The 19,302-nt window shown below is 48.6% G+C and overlaps 1 protein-coding gene and 1 long non-coding RNA gene across 2 annotated transcripts in view; one reads left to right on the top strand and one right to left on the bottom strand.

The window, feature by feature from the left end:
• Positions 1–685, bottom strand: part of LOC139028319 (uncharacterized) — a 10,460-nt gene extending 9,775 nt beyond the window's left edge. The window contains exon 1 of the long non-coding RNA XR_011480495.1: positions 456–685. This is a non-coding gene — a long non-coding RNA (uncharacterized lncRNA). The remainder of the gene's footprint in view (positions 1–455) is intronic.
• A 165-nt stretch (positions 686–850) lies between these two features.
• LOC111969114 (polyamine-modulated factor 1-binding protein 1-like) overlaps positions 851–19,302 on the top strand; it is a 33,404-nt gene continuing 14,952 nt past the window's right edge. The window contains exons 1-14 of the mRNA XM_070445303.1: positions 851–863; positions 918–1,088; positions 3,013–3,245; positions 5,393–5,516; positions 6,829–6,948; positions 7,142–7,299; positions 7,540–7,786; positions 8,446–8,635; positions 11,399–11,552; positions 12,963–13,130; positions 14,339–14,506; positions 14,589–14,756; positions 14,953–15,120; positions 17,561–17,737. Of these exons, the coding sequence (XP_070301404.1) occupies positions 851–863; positions 918–1,088; positions 3,013–3,245; positions 5,393–5,516; positions 6,829–6,948; positions 7,142–7,299; positions 7,540–7,786; positions 8,446–8,635; positions 11,399–11,552; positions 12,963–13,130; positions 14,339–14,506; positions 14,589–14,756; positions 14,953–15,120; positions 17,561–17,737 (2,259 nt within the window). The remainder of the gene's footprint in view (positions 864–917; positions 1,089–3,012; positions 3,246–5,392; positions 5,517–6,828; positions 6,949–7,141; positions 7,300–7,539; positions 7,787–8,445; positions 8,636–11,398; positions 11,553–12,962; positions 13,131–14,338; positions 14,507–14,588; positions 14,757–14,952; positions 15,121–17,560; positions 17,738–19,302) is intronic.

Here is a 19,302-nt window from a genome sequence, read left to right as displayed (position 1 = left end):
CCACACACACACACACACCACACACACACACACACACATCACACAACACACACACACACACACACACACACCACACACACACTCACACACACACGACAGCCACACACACACACACACACACACACACACCACACACACACACACCACACACACACACACACACACACACACACACACACACACCACACACCACACACCACACAACCACCACACACACACACACACACACACACACACACACACAAATACTGACCACACACACACATACACACACACACACAAATACATACATACACACAACAACACACACACACACAAATACAAACAACACACACACACACACACACACACACACACAAACATACATACACACAAACAATTACAACACACACACACAATAAAACACATACACAACACACACACATTCTCCCTACACACTCCCTCACTGACACTACCCTCTGTCTCCAGCGGGACAACCAGCAGGGGCAGTGTGTGTTCTGCGTGGGAGCTGCAGCGGTGGCAGGCGGAGGCCCGGCGTCAGCAGGAGAGCAGTGGAGGAGGAGGTGTGGGGCTGAGGGCTGAGCTACAGGAGACCAGGGCAGGCTGCAGCAGATGTAGAGCAACCATGAAGCACCTCCGCTCTCTGACCTGGAGCAGGCCCAGAGACATACACAGGCAGCAGAGGAGGAGGTGGGTGGGAGGGAGTGAGAGGGGTACAGTACACAGAAAGACAGGAACATGGATTTCTCCTCACTTTAATAAGCAGTGAAGTACCCTCAGTACTGTGCCTTTGCAGGTTTATGTAAGCCATTTATACAGGCATATTGAAGTAGACTACAGTGTTCTGAGAATGTGTCCCCCAGGCAACTGATAGGGAGAACCGTCGCGGGCCAGGAGGCAGAGTTGTCCAGGCTGAGGGCTGTGCTGCAGGAGGCTGAGAGCAGAGCAGCGGACACAGAGACCAGGCTGCAGCCCTGACCCAGTCCCTGGAGCTGTACAGGGTCAAGACCAGGCCTGCCTCACCAAGACTCCCAGCAGGACAGCACTCTACAGGCCAGGACGAGGACCTGAAGGAAGCCAGGGCTCAGGTCAGCTCCACGCCATCCTCACCCTGCAGGAAAACTAAGAGCTGATACTGGAGCTTTCTTCTTTTTCTAGCTTCTATCTGCTAGAGCTTTATCTGCTAGAGGTTCTATCTGCTAGAGTTCTATCTGGCTAGAGGTTCTCGATCCTGCTAGAGCTTCCTATCTGCTAGAGTTTCTATCTGCTAGAGCTTCTATCTTGCTAGAGGTTCACTCTGCTAGAGGTTCTATCTGCTAGAGCTATGTCTGCTAGAGGTTCCTATCTCGCTAGAGGTTCTATCTGCTAGAGGTTCTATCTGCTAGAGGTCTATCTGCCTAGAAGGTCTATCTGCTAGAGCTTCTATCTGCCTAGAGTTTCTATCTGCTAGAGCTTCTATCTGCTAGAGGTTCTGATCTGCTAGAGGGTTCTATCTTGCTAGAGGTATCTAATCCAGAGGTTACTATCTGCTAGAGGTTCTATCTGCTAAAGCTTCTATCTGCTTGGGGTCTGTGCTGCTAGAGATTCTGTCTGTCTAGACGGTTCTGTCTGCGTAGTACGGTTCTATCTGCTGATAGGTGTTCTATAGAGGTTTTTATCTGCTGAGAGGTTCTATCTGCAAAGCTCTATCTGCTTGGGGATCTGTCTGCGAGAGGTTTCTATCTGGCTGAGGTCTGTCTACAGAAGCTTCTGTCTGCGTAGAGGTTCATCTGTAGACTTCTGTCGTAGAGTTCTGTCTGTCTAGAGCTTCTATCTTGCTAGAGCTTATGTCTGCCTGAGGTTCTGTCTGCTAGAGCTTCTAAATTGCCTAGAGGTTCGCTGCTAGAATCTGTCTCGTTAGAGGTTCTGTCGTGCTAGAGGTTCTATTGCTATAGGTTCTATCAGAGGTTTCTATTGGCAAGATGTCTATCTATCGCTAAAGCTTCTATCTGCTTCGGGATCTGTTGCTTAGAGGTTCTATCTGCTAGAGTTCTGTTACAGAACGCTTCTGTCTGCTAGAGGTTCTATCTGCTAGAGGCTCTGTCGCTAGGAGCTCTTATCTTGCTAGGCTCTATCTGCTAGAGCTTCTTCTGCTAGAGCTTTCTATCTGCTGGAGCTTCTATCTGCTAGAGTTCTTATCTGCTAGAGCTTTCTGTCTGCTAGAGGTTCTATCTGCTAGAGGTCTTGCTAGTTGTCTGCTTAGAGGTTTCTATCTGCTAGAGGTTCTATCTGCTAAGGTTCATCCTGTAGAGTTGTCTTCTGCTAAGCTCTGTCGCATAGGCTTCTGTCCTGCTAGAGGTTCTGTCTGCTAGAGCTTCTTGCTTGCTAGAAGCTCTATCTGTCGAGGTTCTTTCTGCTAGAGTATCTATCTGCTAGCAGTCTGATCTGCTAGTGCGTTCTTCTGCTAGAGCGTTCTATCTGCCTAGAGTTTTAGTTTATCCGCTAGAGGTTCTGTCTGCTAGAGTTTCTATCTGCTAGAGGTTCTATCTGATAGAGGTTCTATCCGCTAGAGGTTCTGTCTGCTAGAGCTTCGTCTGCTAGAAGATGATTCTAAGATAATTGGTGTTAAAGTTACTTACAAACCCTCATTGGTTTGAACGTGTCAGCAATTTTTATCTAGTATTTATTTTTTTACCACACAACATGAATTGGGGTATTTAGAGTACTTTATAGGTAGAGAACATTGAACAGAAACAGGCTGTCAATAACTCCATTTGGACAAAATGCAGATAGAACCATATAGCCCCAAGCGCTCCATGTGTTGTGGTTTATCTCTGCTGTTTATTTGTAAGTCGCTCTGGAAGCGCTCTGGATAAGAGCGTCTGCTAATGACTTAAATGTAAATGTTAAATGTATACCCTGTTGCCAGGAGTTGTTCTTGCGTACATCTCTAGGTCTGATTTATGAGTGTTAATAGCATGCTCTTGTTTATATGTGTGTTTGTGTGCCTGCCTGCGCGTCCCTGTGTCCCAGGTGGTGGAGCGGGACGAGCGTGTGCTGCGTCTGTGTGCCCAGGCGTTGGTGTTGCAGCGGGGGAGCTGAAGGCCCACAGTGCCCAGCTGGAGAGCGGGGATGACGCCCTGAGTGCCCTGAGCCAGCACCTCCGAGACACCCAGAGAGACCTGGAGTCCAGCCGCAAACACAGCCAGGAGTGTGAGATGGTCATCAGCACTATGAGAGACAGCACCGCCGCACTGAGACAACAGGTCAGACAGTCAGTCAGTCACACCAGTTAGGCCAGCCAGTCAGTCAGGCAGATCGGTCAGTGGATCAGTCAGTCAGGCCGAGCCTCATCCACAGGGATGTAGCTTCCCAATGACAGACTCGTCCACAGACACAGACAAACCCGGTCACACTGTGCTGATCACTCCCTTTCCACTACAAACATAGATTAACATACTAGTCCACTCAGTGGTTTCCCCCTACAGTCAGGCCCACTCATCCTGCTCACTACCCCTGCTACCTGGAACAGTGCCAGTCATGCGGCTAAGTCAAAGCCAGTCAAGTAGTACTAGCACTGTAGTATACCCAACTGGCCTCTCAGGTGAGTGAAGCTACATGCAGGTCAGTTGTCGCGCCACACCTCTGTAGGTAAGGCTCAATCTCTGCTCCTGATCTGTAAACGGGTGGAGTCAGACAGGGTACAACACACTGGGAGTCGGAGGCCTGGGGACCTCTGGAAGTGTTTTCACTGATTCCTATTGATCGGCGTCATGGCCCCCATACAGGAGGAAACACAATGAGAAAACACAGGCAGTGTGAGCTCCCTGGACAGCACAGAGCACAGCACAGAGCACAGCCGTTAATGGCTGGCAGGAGGAAGCAGAGAGGAGGGGAAGACTGGATTACATGGGCAGAGCAGTGGAGAGGAAGGWTTGATGTTTGGACTTGTTTGGGTGTGTGTGGTTGTGTGCATGCACGTGTGTGTGAGACACGGGGTGGTTGACAGCTCCATGCACGGAAGAAGCAAAGTGGAAAATCKTGCTGGGGATGCGATATGTGGCTGAAATAATGGCAGCCGTGCCCAGTTGAGCTCAGTGTTTATGTGGTGTGGAGGTGGCTGGAGATCCAGTGGGGCGCTTACCCCCTTCTGTGAGCCCACAATGGAGGCGCCATTCCCATCACCTCCAGCTCTCACCCTCCCCTCTCCACTGCTGTAACCCAGCCCTTCCCCCCCCCCCTTTCCCCCCCCCCCCCCCCCCCTCACACACCACCTCAGTCCCTAACAACACCCCTCCCACACAGCAGAGCTCCATTAGCAACACAGAGGCTCTCAATCGCACACACACACAGTATTGATCTCTCTCATCCTCAGCTGGGTCCTTAGAGCGCACAGTGCGACACACCACCCGCTCGGTTCATCAGTCTCTATCTCTCACCCACGGTGTGTGTGTGTGTGTGTGTGTGTGGTGTGTGTGTGAGTGAGTGTTGACCTGCATACCTTTTAAGTGATCACTTCCTGCCAAGGTATTTTTTCACACCAATGTTTCTTTACCTCTTTCCCAAGTTCACATGTGTTGTCTGGAAACTGGGGTGTGTGTATGTCTGTGTGAGAGAGGGAGGTAGAGAGAGAGAGAGTCTGATTTCATTTAATGAGCCGATCGCTCTGAGTCTGCTGTGAGACATCAATACAACTAGCTGATTTCACCACCTCTCACTCCATCTTCATCCTGCCTGTAATGGCCCCTGGCTTTATGAACACTACAGACACGCTGCAGTGAAGGCTGTCTGGAAAACATAGACAACAAATAACAACAGTGGGTAATGAGAGGAACACCGTATTCAGATAGATATATTATCCTCATAAACTTAGAGGCCATTTGGGAGTGTTTTATAAGTGCAGCAGCACAAAGTAATCCTGACAAAGCACCGAAACCCAATAGGACATTTTGTGTGTGTGTGTGTGTGTGTGTGTGTGTGTGTGTGTGTGTGTACTCAGACAGACCAACTCATCTGTGAGAAGCAGAATGTGCTCCAGTCACGAGCCATCAAGCCCAGCACAGCTTCCAGATGGGGAGACTGAGGGGAAACGTTCTGTTTGCCTGTCTCTGTTTCATTAGTGTGAATTCACCCAGCACCTCAGCCCCAAACTTGGTCTCATAGTGACCCCCGGCCTGCCTCACCCACAGTCAGACAGGAGGACCCCATGCAGTCTGCCCTTCAACCATAGTCTCACAGAGCTCCAGCCAGTCCTTCTGTCTCTACCTCGCAACACTCAACTACACAACACAGGAAGGAAATGGGAGGAGAGACCTACTAAAGTCAACAGTGTTTCTGTACCGGTACAGTTTCTGTACCGGTCTGTCAACAGATATATCTGTGCYCTATGTTTGTTCCTGTGTGCCTCTCTCAGGTGGAGGAACAGGAGGAGAGTGTGGTGAAGAGCCAAGCTGATTTCTCTGTCTACAGAGCCACTCACATCCGCTCTGACTCAGACTACGACACGCAGCTCTGCCCGCATCCAGGAACTACAACAGGTACAGTAGGGGCAGAACACGTCACCTCTTCATGCTGGAGTCCTGCTAACACAACCAGTCACTGTGGCCAGTGAAATCACAGTGYCCAGAGAAAGTCATTGTCTTTAAAACTTKACTCATCAACTAWASTTAYAAGTTTGGTCCTACTGTATGTTCAGTAKGTTRACTGTAGTTCTGTGTATTCCAACCCTGGCTTTAAACTGACCCTAGACAGGAAGTCAGAGCAGCCATCGCCAGACAGACGCCGACCCACACCAACCAAGGTCCATAACGGCRACGGTGACTAATTGTTTGTTATGTCAGCATGCGTGTGCCCGTTTGCCTTTAATGGAGTGTAGTGGGGCGATCCATCAGGCTGTCAAGCAGGCCCAGTGTCAGCTGGAGTGGCTGGCGTGTCAGAGGAGCGCCCGCGCTGRGCTGACGTGATTTACTGCCCTYCTCCCAACGCACGCAGCCACRGCTCCCCGCTCCACTCCGACTCAGCCCAGATTGATTACCCAGCCCGGCTGGCCCACGATGCCCGCCATCTTCTGGCAACCTMTTAGCTGCGTTTTATAGATGGTTAGAGCACCTCGTTTGACTATTTATACATCTGTAAGTGGCCATGAAATCTAGATTTGTCTTGACGGGTGTCAGCGTCAGGGGGTAGTGAAATCAGAGCCTGGTGACAACTCGTTATTTTAATGGTCTGAGATGAAGGGGGAGATTGCAGGATCTTCCCTCCGCAACATGGCTGAATTATACTTTTTTTATTTTCACTTAATGTTTACGTACATATTTCACTCAAAGCTGTTGGCTTGTATTTTCTCCACCACGTTTGATAGGGTCTGAGAGCAGTGGGGAGATGGCTGACACACATACACACACACTCTTCCGGAGGAAGAGTGACAGTGACATGTTGACCTGTCAGCTGCCTGCGCTCACACACACACACAACTTATCTTAGGTAAATATGTCATGGCAGCCACACAGTGCAGTTGGCTGGTTAATTGAATAGTTAAAACATCAGTAGGTCTGTGCAGATTGGATGTGACACCTGTCAGATAGGTGCTCCCCTAACACAGGACACTTCCTCCACAATGATACTCATGCCATCATGGTGGAAATGCCAAATTAGGGGCAGGCGCTTCACTGAACGCCGCTTTGAGCAAGTGTGGAGATGTCCTGTGGGTGGGGGGGGGGGGGCATTGCTATGCTGGGTCGCTCAGGTGAGGATGTGGAAAGCCTGGGCTTTGGTCCCCGTTCCTCTCAGCATAGTCATAGGTGTGTGACAGGTGTGCGTGTGTGTGCGTGCGTGCGTGTGTGTGTGTAGGCATTCTCCCAGACCGTGGAGCGTGTGCCCAGGGTAGCCAGGACCTCAGTGTGTGCCAGTCAGAGGTTCGTCAGCTGAGAAGGAGGTGTCCAGACTCACCCAGCTCAAGGACACACTGTGGCAGGTGTGGAGGGCATGACACAACTCAACCAATAACTTTGTGTTTAGATAGAATACATAGAGTTATTTGTTAGTGTGTGTGTGTGTGTTGTGTGTTGTTGTGTGTGTGTGTGTGTGTGTGTGTGTGTGTGTGTGTGTGCGTGTGCGTGTGCATCCATGTGTGTGTTTACGGTGTGTACTGTGTGTGCTGCAGAGGTGCTGTGGCTGCAAGAGGCTGGGAGGCAGCTCCAGGCAGAGACCATGATGGAGGGCCAGCGCAGGCTGGAGGAGGTGGGAGCTCAAGAGCAGAGGGCTGCCAGGCTGGAGCAGGACCTGCAGGCTGCCCACACCCAGTGTGCCAAGAGACAGCAGGTACACACTGCGGCGCCAGGCCAGGCCCCCTCACCTCCAACATACCTGAAGGATAGGATAGAAAGAGCTTACATACACCTACTCACTCACTGACATACTCACTCAGAACTTCAGGAAGTGGAAAACACACACACACACATACATGGAACACTCTGGGTAAGAAGATACACACACAGGAGTATATGTTCACACACACATACACTCACACTTTGACTGAGCTTTCCCTCTTCTCCCTCCCAGGCGGTGCAGAAGCGGGATAACCTCCTGAGGCGTTCGGAGGCTGACCTGCTGGAGGCCCGGGAGACTCTGAGGAGTCGGGCTGTGGAGGTGGAGCGGCAGGCGGCTGCAGCCAGGGGCCTGGAGGCTGACGTCCAGAGGGCCAGGAGGGAAGGACAGCAGAGAGAGGCAGAGTGTGGCTCTCTCAGGACCCAGCTGATGACCCTCATGGAGGAACTAAAGGAGGCCCAGGGACGCTGCAGGGACACAGGTAGGAGGAGGACACAGTCCTGGGGGGTGAGCTGGGTGACTGGTGTCTATAAAGGTGGACTCGTGTTTCAGAGTGTAGTCAGGTACATTTGTAGCTCTCTCTCTCTCCCTATTTCTCTATCTTGCTTTGTCTTTCTTTGTCTGGCTGTTTGTCTCTCTCTCTCTCTCTCCTGCCCCCTTCCTTGGTGGAGAATAGGTTCTAAAAACAGTTAAAAGCAGAAGAGGCATGAGGAAGAAGGAATGAGAGTGATGCTGATGGAAGGAGGGAAGGGGAGAAAGAGGAGAGTGACATGGTTGTAGTGGCAGCAGCAGCAGTGCAGCCTCTAGGGCTGACTTTAATGAGCAGTCTGAGATGGTCACCTGTTTACGTCCTGCCTGCCCCAGAAGCCTCAGCAGCTAGCCAGCAATGAAACAGCCCATCAATTCACAGCCTGGGGCCGTTTGTCTGACACACACACTCACTCACACTCACACATGCATACTAACATATGCATATGCACTCAGAGGGACCATAAAAATAAGAAATAACAGAACATGCATGGATGCAGAAGAACAGCAAATCAACACACAAGATAACATATAAGATATGTAATATAATAGCATTGTTGATAGTAAATGATCAAAATATGTTATGTGTCTATGTTTGTGTCTGTGTCTCAGCACAGGAGCTGGCTCGTCAGGAGGAGAAGGTGTTGCTGGTGGAGGGGGGGCAGCATCGGGCACAGGAACACCTGGCAGAGCGGGTGGCAGAGGTGGTAAGGGCAGAGCAGGCCCAGAGAAAGCTACAGGCAGAGCTACGCACCTTAAAGGAGAGACTCTGCGCCACAGAACATGAGCTGCAGGGCTACAGGTACTCTACAGGGCTTTGGGTTCCCTAAAGCACTCTGACTGTCTGTCTCTATCTGACTCCAAGTAGAGGTCTGCGCATGACTGATTTATTCATGCCATTCCCACCCGCACCCACAAGCTTTTCATACCGCACCTATTCGCTCCCGCTGGCTTTCTGTCCGACTCCCACCCGCTCCCGCAAGAACTGGTCCCGAACCCGACCGCGGTCCCGCAATGTTATTTTAGGCGTATGTGATGCAGCTAGCTTGCTAGCCATGGTCCTAGCAATTTTGTGCTCTATAGTCAATATCAGAATGTCCAAAAATAACCTAAGAAATAGGTTAAATTACCAGAGATTCTCACATTCTCCATTATGTTAGGCTATCWYTATTACTGGGCTATATCAGCCAATAGGTTAGAKGTWGTTTGAAGAGAGCAGAGTTGGAGAGAGAGCGGACACTTGCACTTTCTCTTGAGCTACGTTTAATAGCCTACCTTTTAGGAGCGGGACGATTTTCAGACTGACAAAATAATATGGGTGATTCATATGTATTACTAGGCAGTGTAGTAAACTATAGCCTAATTATATTTATGAAGCTAATTTCCTTGGAAAGAGAACTGCCCCGTGCTTCTCCACCTATGCATAGGCTACAGCCTACTCTATTAAATTGAGACCAAACGCGCACCTGATCTCACACGCCCAACTAGGAAAGGTATGGCTACTGAACTTGAAGCAGCAAGAATGATGACAGCTGACACTTGCACTTTCTCTTGAGCTACGTTTTGCATATAGGATATAGCTATACCTTTTAGGAGCGGTACGATTTGTAGGCAGATACAAATAAACGAGTAATCAATATTTATTGAAAAGGAAAAAGGCAGAATGCTCACCATGGTATTTGCGCGTTGTGCCTTTTCCTTTTCAATTGATGATCACATTTTTGGATTGCACCTTGACTCACGATGGTTGAGCTCCCTCCGCTTCTTGCCATTATTATCAATATTTATGTACAGACGCTTGTAGTAAACTACAGCCTAATCATATTTAAGTGAATTTCCTTGGAAAGATTTGGCCGCAGGATGAAAAATGCAGAACCGTGACTCAATGATCTCTGTCGGGACCTGCAGCCCTCCACCGCCAAGCACACAGCATGACTTCATGTCGTGAACCCTGTCTTTAACCCCAATCCTTCACATTTCACTGAGCCATTAGTTCAACAGTGACTTGAGTATTTGCTGATTGCCATGAGTCTGTAAGACTGTCTTATTCCCATTTAGATCCAAACTGAACCTTTTGGCAAGTAAGGCCACAGTGTCTTTATGACTCAGACAAGCCTCTCAAACAATCACTCTAAATAATGCCTGTGAAAAAAATGTGATCAAATGAAAATCTGATGTTAAATGTGTTTAAAAACCAACTGTGCCTCACACACACTCTCAATCTTGTCTGTATCTTAGTGGCTGAGAGAAAGAGAGAAAAGTGTTTTGGCTTTGTGACCCTTGGCACGCTGCCTACCCCGCTCTCCCCCTCCTCCCCCCCTGTCCATCTGGGCTGTGTGTGCGCCGGCCGCTCGATAGGCGGATCATTCCAGGTCGGGGCCCTCTTGTGAAATCAGATGTTTAACTGGCCAGGAGAAGAGGGATGGGAGCGTCTTAACCAGCACCTTGCCAAAGGTCTCCTGTTCAGTCAGCCGTCCCTCCGCTTGGAGTGCGCCCACTGCCTGCCAATAGGCATTAGGGAGGATTTAGTAATTAAGTGATAGGCTGAGGACTAAATTGGGTGTTTGTGGGCTGGCGAGCCACCCAGACGTCCCCACAACCATGCAGATAGGGGATTCTAATTGCCAGGGATATTGATCAGCCTGGAGAGGGGGGGATGCAGGGGATTCACGAGCCATCGATTTGCTGTTACTGCGGCCGCCTTGTCAATGGGAGAGGGAGGTGAGCACTGAGAAGGCTCTGGGCCCCCCCCCCTCCACACACACACACACTCTCTCAAACACTCACTCACTTCTGGAAGGGCTTTACCCCTCAACCCCCGCCCACCTCCTCCATATCTCTCGTTCTCCCTTTTTCTTAGACTGTAAAGGTGTTGCTTATCGGATGGGTATTGGCAGAGAGGAGGGGCAACTCCTTGGTAGAACATGTCCCTAGGGAACGCCACCCTCACACTCTGCTCTACGTACAGTATAAGTTCCTCCTTCACAGTGCTGGTGCGTCCCTCGTCACCCTCCCTAACGCGTGGTGTGTCCCTCCCTGGGCAGGCTAGGGCTTTGACGCTTGGCTGTGGTCTGAGTTAATGTCTCAGGGAGAGAGGGCGCTGAACTGGGCCTCTCTCTGGGATTTGATTAGCTGCTTCACCTGGCGGTAAACAGGCCCTGGCCATCCCTCACACACACAGCTCTGATCCCATCACTCACGCCCCGGCGCCCCATCAGCCCAACGCTCGCCCCACTACACCATGCCACACCGCAAAGCACCGCACAGACAGAATTAGTGCAACGTCCTCTCATTAAATGTTCAGGCTTGCCTGCTCAGATTAAATCTGGCAGACACAAACACATACGCATTACTCTCCAATGATTACGTTTCTCGCATTACATCACAAAATAAATTAAATTCCCTTTGATTTTGAAAATGTCAACAATAGTGAAAACAAAGTTTACAGCATGTGGGGGGTAGCTATGGCAGAGAGAGGTATCAAACATGCCAGTTTGAAAGTAGTGGTCGTTTAAAGACTGGGAGCCCCTGACTGACGGTGTGTCTGGCTATGTGTGTGTATCAGGACCCAGGTGGAGAGTCTGAAGAAGGAGGCAGGGGAGAGCAGGCAGGCCCAGCTCAGTGCTCAGCAGGAGGCCAACACACACCAGCAGGGGGCTCAGCAGCTAGAGGCAGAGCTGACCAGCACCAAGGACACACTCAGGACTCTACAGCAGCAGGTAAGACCCAACATTAACACATAAAGTTATCCAACCAACTAACAGGTTCCTACAAACAGTGTTCTGAAACCAGTCACCACCTTGGGGAGCCTCTCCCAGTCATTTAGGGTCTGTTACACTAGAGGAACAGTCTTTTAACGCCACTTCAATACCAAAGTGAATTTGTCGTAGCCGGTTAGGAGACTGAGGTTAAGGTTAGGAAAATGTTTAGGTTTAGCGAAAATGCTCTCGTAACCTGCTACGAAAATCACTTTGTATCAAAGTGGCGTGAAAAGAGGTTGTCCCGTTACACTAGATCAATATATTGATTTGGGATAGCTAATGACCCAGTAGCCTAGCACTTGACTTTTCCTGCTAGCAGTGACTTTGCTGATAACTTCTTTATTGAGATAAAAAAAAAAAAAAACATTCGATCTTGTCTCATCGCTACAACTACCCAACGGGCTCGGGAGGTGAAGGACGAGTCATGTGTCCTCCGAATCATGACCCGCCAAACCTAGCTTCTTAACACCCGTTGCTTAACCCGGAAGCCAGCTGCACCAATGTGTCGGAGGAAACACTGTTCACCTGACGACCGAGCTCAGCCTGCAGGCGCCCAGCCCGCCACTGGGCTGGGCGTCGCTAGAGCACGTGGAGCCAAGTAAAACCCCACCAGACAAACCTTCCCCTAACCTGGACGTCGCTGGGCCAATTGTGCGCCGCCCTATGGGACTCCCAATCATGGCCAGTTGTGAAACAGATCTAACCGGGCTCTGTAGTGACGCCTGTAGTGATGCCTTAGACCGCTGCGTCACTCGGGAGGCCCTTTTAAAAAACAATTGAAGGAACTCAGTCCGGCTTTAAACTTGAAAGTTGTAATATTAGTATACACAGGGTGCAATTTCCAAATTGGGTAGTGCATCATCAGTTCCTCTTGTCATGTCAATCATTGCATACCTTAGACAGCTATTTAAAACTTGTCCAGATCAACTAGCCCATGTCAGCTGACGTTTATTTATTTTTTACGATATATATTGGTGTCATTTTTTTGTCACTCAAATATGGCATGAATGCACATTAGACATGGCAAAATGAATAGAATTGCAAGACAATTTGCTTTAAAACTTTAAAATGTTCATTACACCCCATTACAAAATGTGTAGAATTGCAGGAAATAAGCTTTAAACCTGCAAAGTTCTCTCCACCAACAAGAGGGGTGTGAACAGTTTGTGTCATGAACAGTGCTTGTGCCCATAGAAATAGACGTTGCGCATGCTCAGGATGTTCCCCAATGCTGGAAGGGGGGCCCGGACTGGAAAGGTTTGGGAACCCCTATGCTAAGACTAAATGTAGCCTAACCTCAGAATATTGCCTGTAAACGTGTGGTCGGTTGGTTGGGTGTGTGACTGTGGTTGTCTCTCTGTGTTCCAGCTGCAGGAGCAGGCTGATGCCAGTCGGGCACTGCGGGCAGAGCTGTCCCAGGAGCAGGACAGGCAGCAGGAGCTGCAGGAGAGGAACCAGGGGGCCAGGGAGAGAGAGGCCCAGCTGGAGTCAGAGAGAAACCAGCTCAGAACCAACCTGGAAGCAGCTCACAGCCAGGTAGAGTCAAACACTATTATTAATCAATAAGGCACCTCGGGGGTTTGTGCAATATGGCCAATATACCATGGCTAAGGGCTGTTCTTATGCACGGCGCAACACAGAGTGCCTGGATACAACCCTTAGCCATGGTATATTGGCTATATACCACAAACCCAGAGGTGTCTTATTGCTATTATAAACTGGTTACCAATGTAATTAAAGCAGTAAAAATAAATGTTTTGCTATACCCGTGGTCTGATATACCGTGGCTGTCAGACAATCACCATTCAGGCTTGAACCAACCAGTTTATAATAATGTATATAAAACTAGCACTCAACTAGACATGTGCAGTCAACAACTCAGCACTCAACCAGGTGCTTTCACACACATACTAATGTATCCAAAAACTAGCGCTCAACTAGAAATATGCAGTCATTAAATTCACACATATTGCAAATGCATGTCACACTCACACAACACATGTTAATCATACTGTAGTGTTTTTCTGTTGATTTATGACTAAATGCAATTTCCCAACACAAATAATTAGTGTCAGTGAACCTCATGAATTAAACCTGTGCTTGCTGACAGTTAAACGTTTCAAAAGGCATTTTTTGGCTTTACAGGATGTTGTTTTTCCATTCATCAGGAGAGCGTCTTCTCCTCACATAGTGTCTGACTGAAGCCTGGCTACACTCATCTACAATCCACTCAGATTCCCCCTCCAGCCATGCTCGCAAATTGAATTAGTTTCCGTCTCTGAATTTGTGTTTCAAAAATAGTAATTCTTTTTTTAACCCCCAAGGAAGCAAGAGAAATGAGTCAGATCTGCACACGTCATGAATTTAGTGAAATAATAGTTTTCCACCAGCCAAAGGGATACAAGCCTGAAGCGCGGCAATTTACCAACTGTTCAGCTGCTAGGAAATTTAATTGAAGCACATAATTCATATCTTTAGAAAGTTAAATCAATCTGATCAAAAAGTTTCTCACTCAATTACGGCCTGAAATTAATCTCCTTAATCCCAATTTAAAATCTGTCATGCATATAAGTGCAGATCTCTCATCTATCTGCCCATCCATGTTACTTAATCGTGGAACAGAGAGCTAAGATGGCGCTGCGATTGTCAGATTTAGTCCCATCTATCTTTGAGCCTGATATACACACAGTGGCACACACACCTGATGGGAGCTCTGATAGGGGTTTCTCCTGTCTGTCCTACAGCTGAAGGAGCGGGAGAGGACTGTGGGGTGCCTGCAGGAGCGTGTGGTAGAGCTGCAGAGCACCACCCAGAGGCTGCAGGAGGAACAGACAGCCTGCCAGGCTCAGCTGCAGCAGTGCAGGAGGGAGCTGGAGAGCAGGGAGGGCCAGAGCCAGAGCCACAGCCAAGAGGTCACAGTCACATACTGTCCATATGAGTGTATTTTGTGTGTAGTTTGGGGCCCATGTTCCATGTGTGTGTTCTCCTCTCCAGATGAGTGTCCTTCAGGAGACAGTGTCCAGGCTGAGGGAGTGTGTAGAGGAGGCCCAGGCCAACAGCAGGCAGGGGACCAGGGACACAGCAGCAGCACAACACAGCCTCAGAGAGCTGAGACTGGAGCTGGCCTCCACCCAGGCTTCCCATAGAGAGAGCATGGAGCTGGTAGGTGCCCTGCTTACACACTGGTACTCTGTCAGGCATGTATTGAAAATACTGACGTTAAAACAATGACATCAACTCTCAACTTGTTTTAGGGTAATGACTGTGAGGAAATAATGTGTAGTGGGACTAACAATGTATATTTTGTGTGGATGTTTGTTTTGTGGTGTGCGGCTGTGTGTGTGGTGGTACTGGTCAGATGGCTGAGCAGAGTGGTGAGGCTGCAGGTCTACGTAGTGAGCTGTCCCGCCTGCAGCAGAGGAGCTCCCAGCTGTCAGAGGAGAGAGGGGGCCAGGAGGAGAGGACCAGGCAGCTGGCTGCAGAGCTCCACAGACTACGCACTGCCAGCAGACAGTCACTGGACGAGGTGAGAGAGAAGGATCTACACATCAACATTTCCATTCATCCTCATGGCAATTAACCAATAACCATCCATTTCATTGTCAATATCCAATAACCACTGATCTGGTTCTAGATCTTACACTGTCAACAGCCAACCATTAGGTCATGAACCAGATAACCTCACATTAAATCCTAGACTGTTACAGCCTGTATCCAACCATTAGGTCATGAATCAGATAACCTCACATTAAATCCTAGACTGTTACAGCCTGTATCCAACCATTAGGTCATGAACCAGATAACCTCACATTAAATCCTAGACTGTTACAGCCTGTAGCCAACCACTACACCATCACATGATTAGAAGTGTGATGGTTCAATCTTTCAACCTTATGTGTTGTATAATAGGAAAGGGGGTTATCTAGTGTAATATACACCCAGGGCTGGAAATGAACACTACACCCTTATAATGCCTGGTCATTAGTGTGGAGCACACAGCCCCTGTGAAGTAGAGACTTAACCTCCACAGGTCGCGTTGTACACTAATTGACCACTACAGGAGAGAGCAGGTTCTGTTGTAGAGAAAAGAGGTGTGACTTGTAGCAGGGCCCTTTCTGTGTGTCCGGGGCTGTATTCCTAAAGCTGATTGGATAATGAGACCTCCTCCCAGACCCCCACAGAGTCTGCCATGTCCAGCACACGCACCACACACCACACAACCACACACACACCACACACAGCACACACACACACACAACACACACACACACACACACACACACACACACACACACACACACACACACACACACACACAAATATAAATATAATCAGTTTTATGCTAAGCCTCATACAGTACAGAAATGTAGTAATAGGTTTTCAATTGAAATGTTGAAAATGTCTAAGAGCCTTATGGTTTAAATATTCTAAGCATTGTGTTTGTATTGTGACAAATCAAAGCACTTTGTTTTGTGTACACAGGCACATAAGAGCTGTGTGTGCTTGCTCTGCAGTGCCAACCTCTCTACAATGTGTTTGTATGTGTGTTTAGCCGAGGGCACATCTCTGTGGCTCATCGCTGTGGTCTCACGTCATCCTCCTTAAGTGCTGTCAATGTTGCATGGTAACAGCGGCGCTCTGCCCTCTTAATTGGTTAGGAAGAGGATCCTTGTCATTTTGCGGTCAGCAATCCGCAGAGAAAATGAAGTGTGAGTTGCCCCCTCCCGCGCAACCCGTCCCACAAAAAAAATAATGATTATGTGCAGCAGGGTGTGTGTGTGTGTTGTGTGTGTGGTGTGTGTGTGTGTGTGTGGTGTTGTGTCGTGTGTGGTGTGTGTGTGTGGTGTGTTGTGTGTGTGTGTGTGTGTGTGTGTGGTGTGTGTGTGTGTGTGTGTGTGTGTGTGTGTGTGTGTGGTGTGTGTGTGTGTGTGTTTGTCTGTTTTTACTTTCCACTTTTAGAAATAATTGCTGGTTGCTTGGTGGGATCAGAGGAAGGGAGTAATGATTCTCTGGCCGTGTGGTATGGCTGGGTTCTGGGGAGGTGGGGAGGGAAGACACTGGGCTGAGGGAGAGCAACTCATTTCACACACCTAAACGTGTGTGTGGTTATGTGTGTGAATGTGTTAACATCAGTGTGTGGTGTCTGTGTTTTCTATGTGCTTGATGTGTATCTACATACTGTATGTATGTGTAGCTTAGATGGGGGGTGTGTGTGTGTATTTGTGGGTGTGTGCACGGCTGTCCTAATCCTGTCTGGATTAGCAGGTGAACGCAGCAAGAGGATGATCAGACTGGGGTTGCGATGCTGTCACACAGGGGTTGGGGGGAATAAAGAGCTGCTGTACTGCAGTTTGGAGCCTCCAGTCAGGCTCCCTCCCACTCCCCACACACACACCACTTTAATTGCCTTTGCTTCTTTCATTAAATGTATTGCCTCTCGTCTGCATTGCGTGCTCCCTGGGCTTGTGGAAAGGTCATTGTGGTGGGGATGTGAACACTGCACAGCCTCCGTGTGTCCCAGCCAAGCAGGCAGAGGATAGGGCAGGGGATGTGGCTGGGGAGGACTGGTTACTGCTGTCCTTCACATTGTTCCTATAAAGAAAAACTTGTAATTTATGTTGACCAGTGACCAGTTCTTTGATGTAGTGGCTCAACATGTACATGCATATAAGCATACGCGAGCATTGTTAAGAGTGATTTAGAGTCAGATGAATGTGACTATGACAGGACATGGTTACTAGAAGGAGATGTTTATGGAGGAGTTCACTACAATGTAATTAACTAATGAACTATCGTTTCCCAGTTTCTATGTGGGCAGGGTTATGGGAAACCCTCATGAATATACATTGCATGTTGCTGTGACTCATTGTTCATCATTCATTTTAAAGGTCCATCAGTCTTCAGAAATTAGAACAAATAGTATATTAGGAAATGACAATGACAGGTATCATCCCTCTCTCACCTAGACTCGGTCCTGTGAGGGCAGGCTGGCAGAGCTGAGTGCCCAGCTGGGGAGGTCTCAGCGCTGGGGCCAGGAGCAGCTGGTAGCCCTGGGTAAGCCCTGGAGTCCAGAGAGAGCAGTGGTGCTGATGAAATTGGAGATGGCTTCTCTCAGGGAGAACTACCATGTCAAGGTGGCCCAGGTCAGACACACACTTACACAATGGGTCTGGGACATTCTGGTAGGGTTTATGACTAGGGATAGGAGGTTTTTGCTGACCATGTGACCGGATCAGGAAAAAACTTGGGCCCTTATTATAGCCGGTAGCCTTACTGTGTAACTAGGCCCAAAGACTTTCCTGATCAATTGATGGGCTCTCATTGAAAACCTCTTGGCTCTATTATGACATATATCCTCACACTTTGCACTGGCACAGAAAGGCAAACAGCATCGGTTAGTAATCACTCTCATGGAAAATGAGCTGTATAGCCATTACAATGTGCAGCAGGGGTTTGTTCATGTGTCTTCTGTTCAGGTGATGCCTTACACTCACAGCTCCATCCATGGAGCACAAGTACAGCACAGCACTAATGAGGTAGTGAACCTTAAAACCTCCAGATATGTTCAGATAGACATGTTAGAGTTCTGAGTTTATAGACTCTCCATTATCTCTCTCTCTCTCTCTCTCTCTCTCTCTCTCTCTCTCTCTCTCTCTCTTCTCTCTCTCTCTCTCTCTCTCTCTTCTCTCTCTCTCCTCTCTCTCTCTCTCTTCTTCCTCTCTCTCTCTTCTCTCTCTCTCTCGCTCTCATCTCTCTCTCTCTCTCTCTCCTCTCTCTCTCTCCTCATCTCTCTCTCTCTCTCTCGTCTCTCTCTCTCTCGCTCTCTGTCTGTCTCTCTCTCTCTCTCTCCTACCACCATCTCGCTGTCTCAGGTGGATGTTGTCGCCAGTCTCTGGGGAACGCTCGTTCAGACAGTTCTCTCTACACAGGGAGAGTGAGCTGGTGGAACCAACTGTCAACCAGTGGGAAGGAGCAGAAGTAAGAGCATACCTAACCACACATTGATGCCCAGTCACATTCTACTCTACATTCACTAAGCAGCATTAACCCTGTCTTAACCCTGTCGACAGGCAGGCAATGAAAAACTGAACTTCAAGATCAAAGACCAGAGTAAAATGATATTCATCTCACTGCAAGAAGGAGTAAGAGCCTCACCACACATCCAGCCTGCCTGTTTATTGTTCGACTCCACATGTTGATTTATTATTCACAGGAAAGACATGATAATATAAATGGTGCTATGTTTAAGCAATACGGCCGCTGAGGGGGTGTGGTATCTTGCCAAATACCATGGCAAGAGCTTATTAGCACAACGCAACGTGGAGTGCGTGGATACAACATTAGCCTGGTATATTGGCCATATACCACAAAACCCCTGAGTGCCTTATTACTATTTTTAAACTAGGGTTACCAATGTAATAGAGTAGTAAAAATACATTGTGTTTATAACCGTGGTATACAGTCTATTTATAACTGGGTGGTTTCGAGCCTGATGCTGATTCGGTTGACAGCCGTGGTGTATCAGACTGTATACCACGGGTATGACAAAACATTTTTACTGCTCTAATTAATTGGTAACAGTTATAATCGCAGTAAGCATCTTGTTGCGTTGTGCCTTAGACAGCCCTTAGCCGGTATATTGGCCATATACAACACTCCCATCGACCTTATTGCTAAATATACCACGACTGTCAGCCAATCAGCAGAT

This window comes from Salvelinus sp. IW2-2015, linkage group LG10 (assembly GCF_002910315.2).
Source record: "Salvelinus sp. IW2-2015 linkage group LG10, ASM291031v2, whole genome shotgun sequence".
NCBI lineage: Eukaryota > Metazoa > Chordata > Actinopteri > Salmoniformes > Salmonidae > Salvelinus > Salvelinus sp. IW2-2015.
This window is presented reverse-complemented; position numbering and strand designations above follow the sequence as displayed.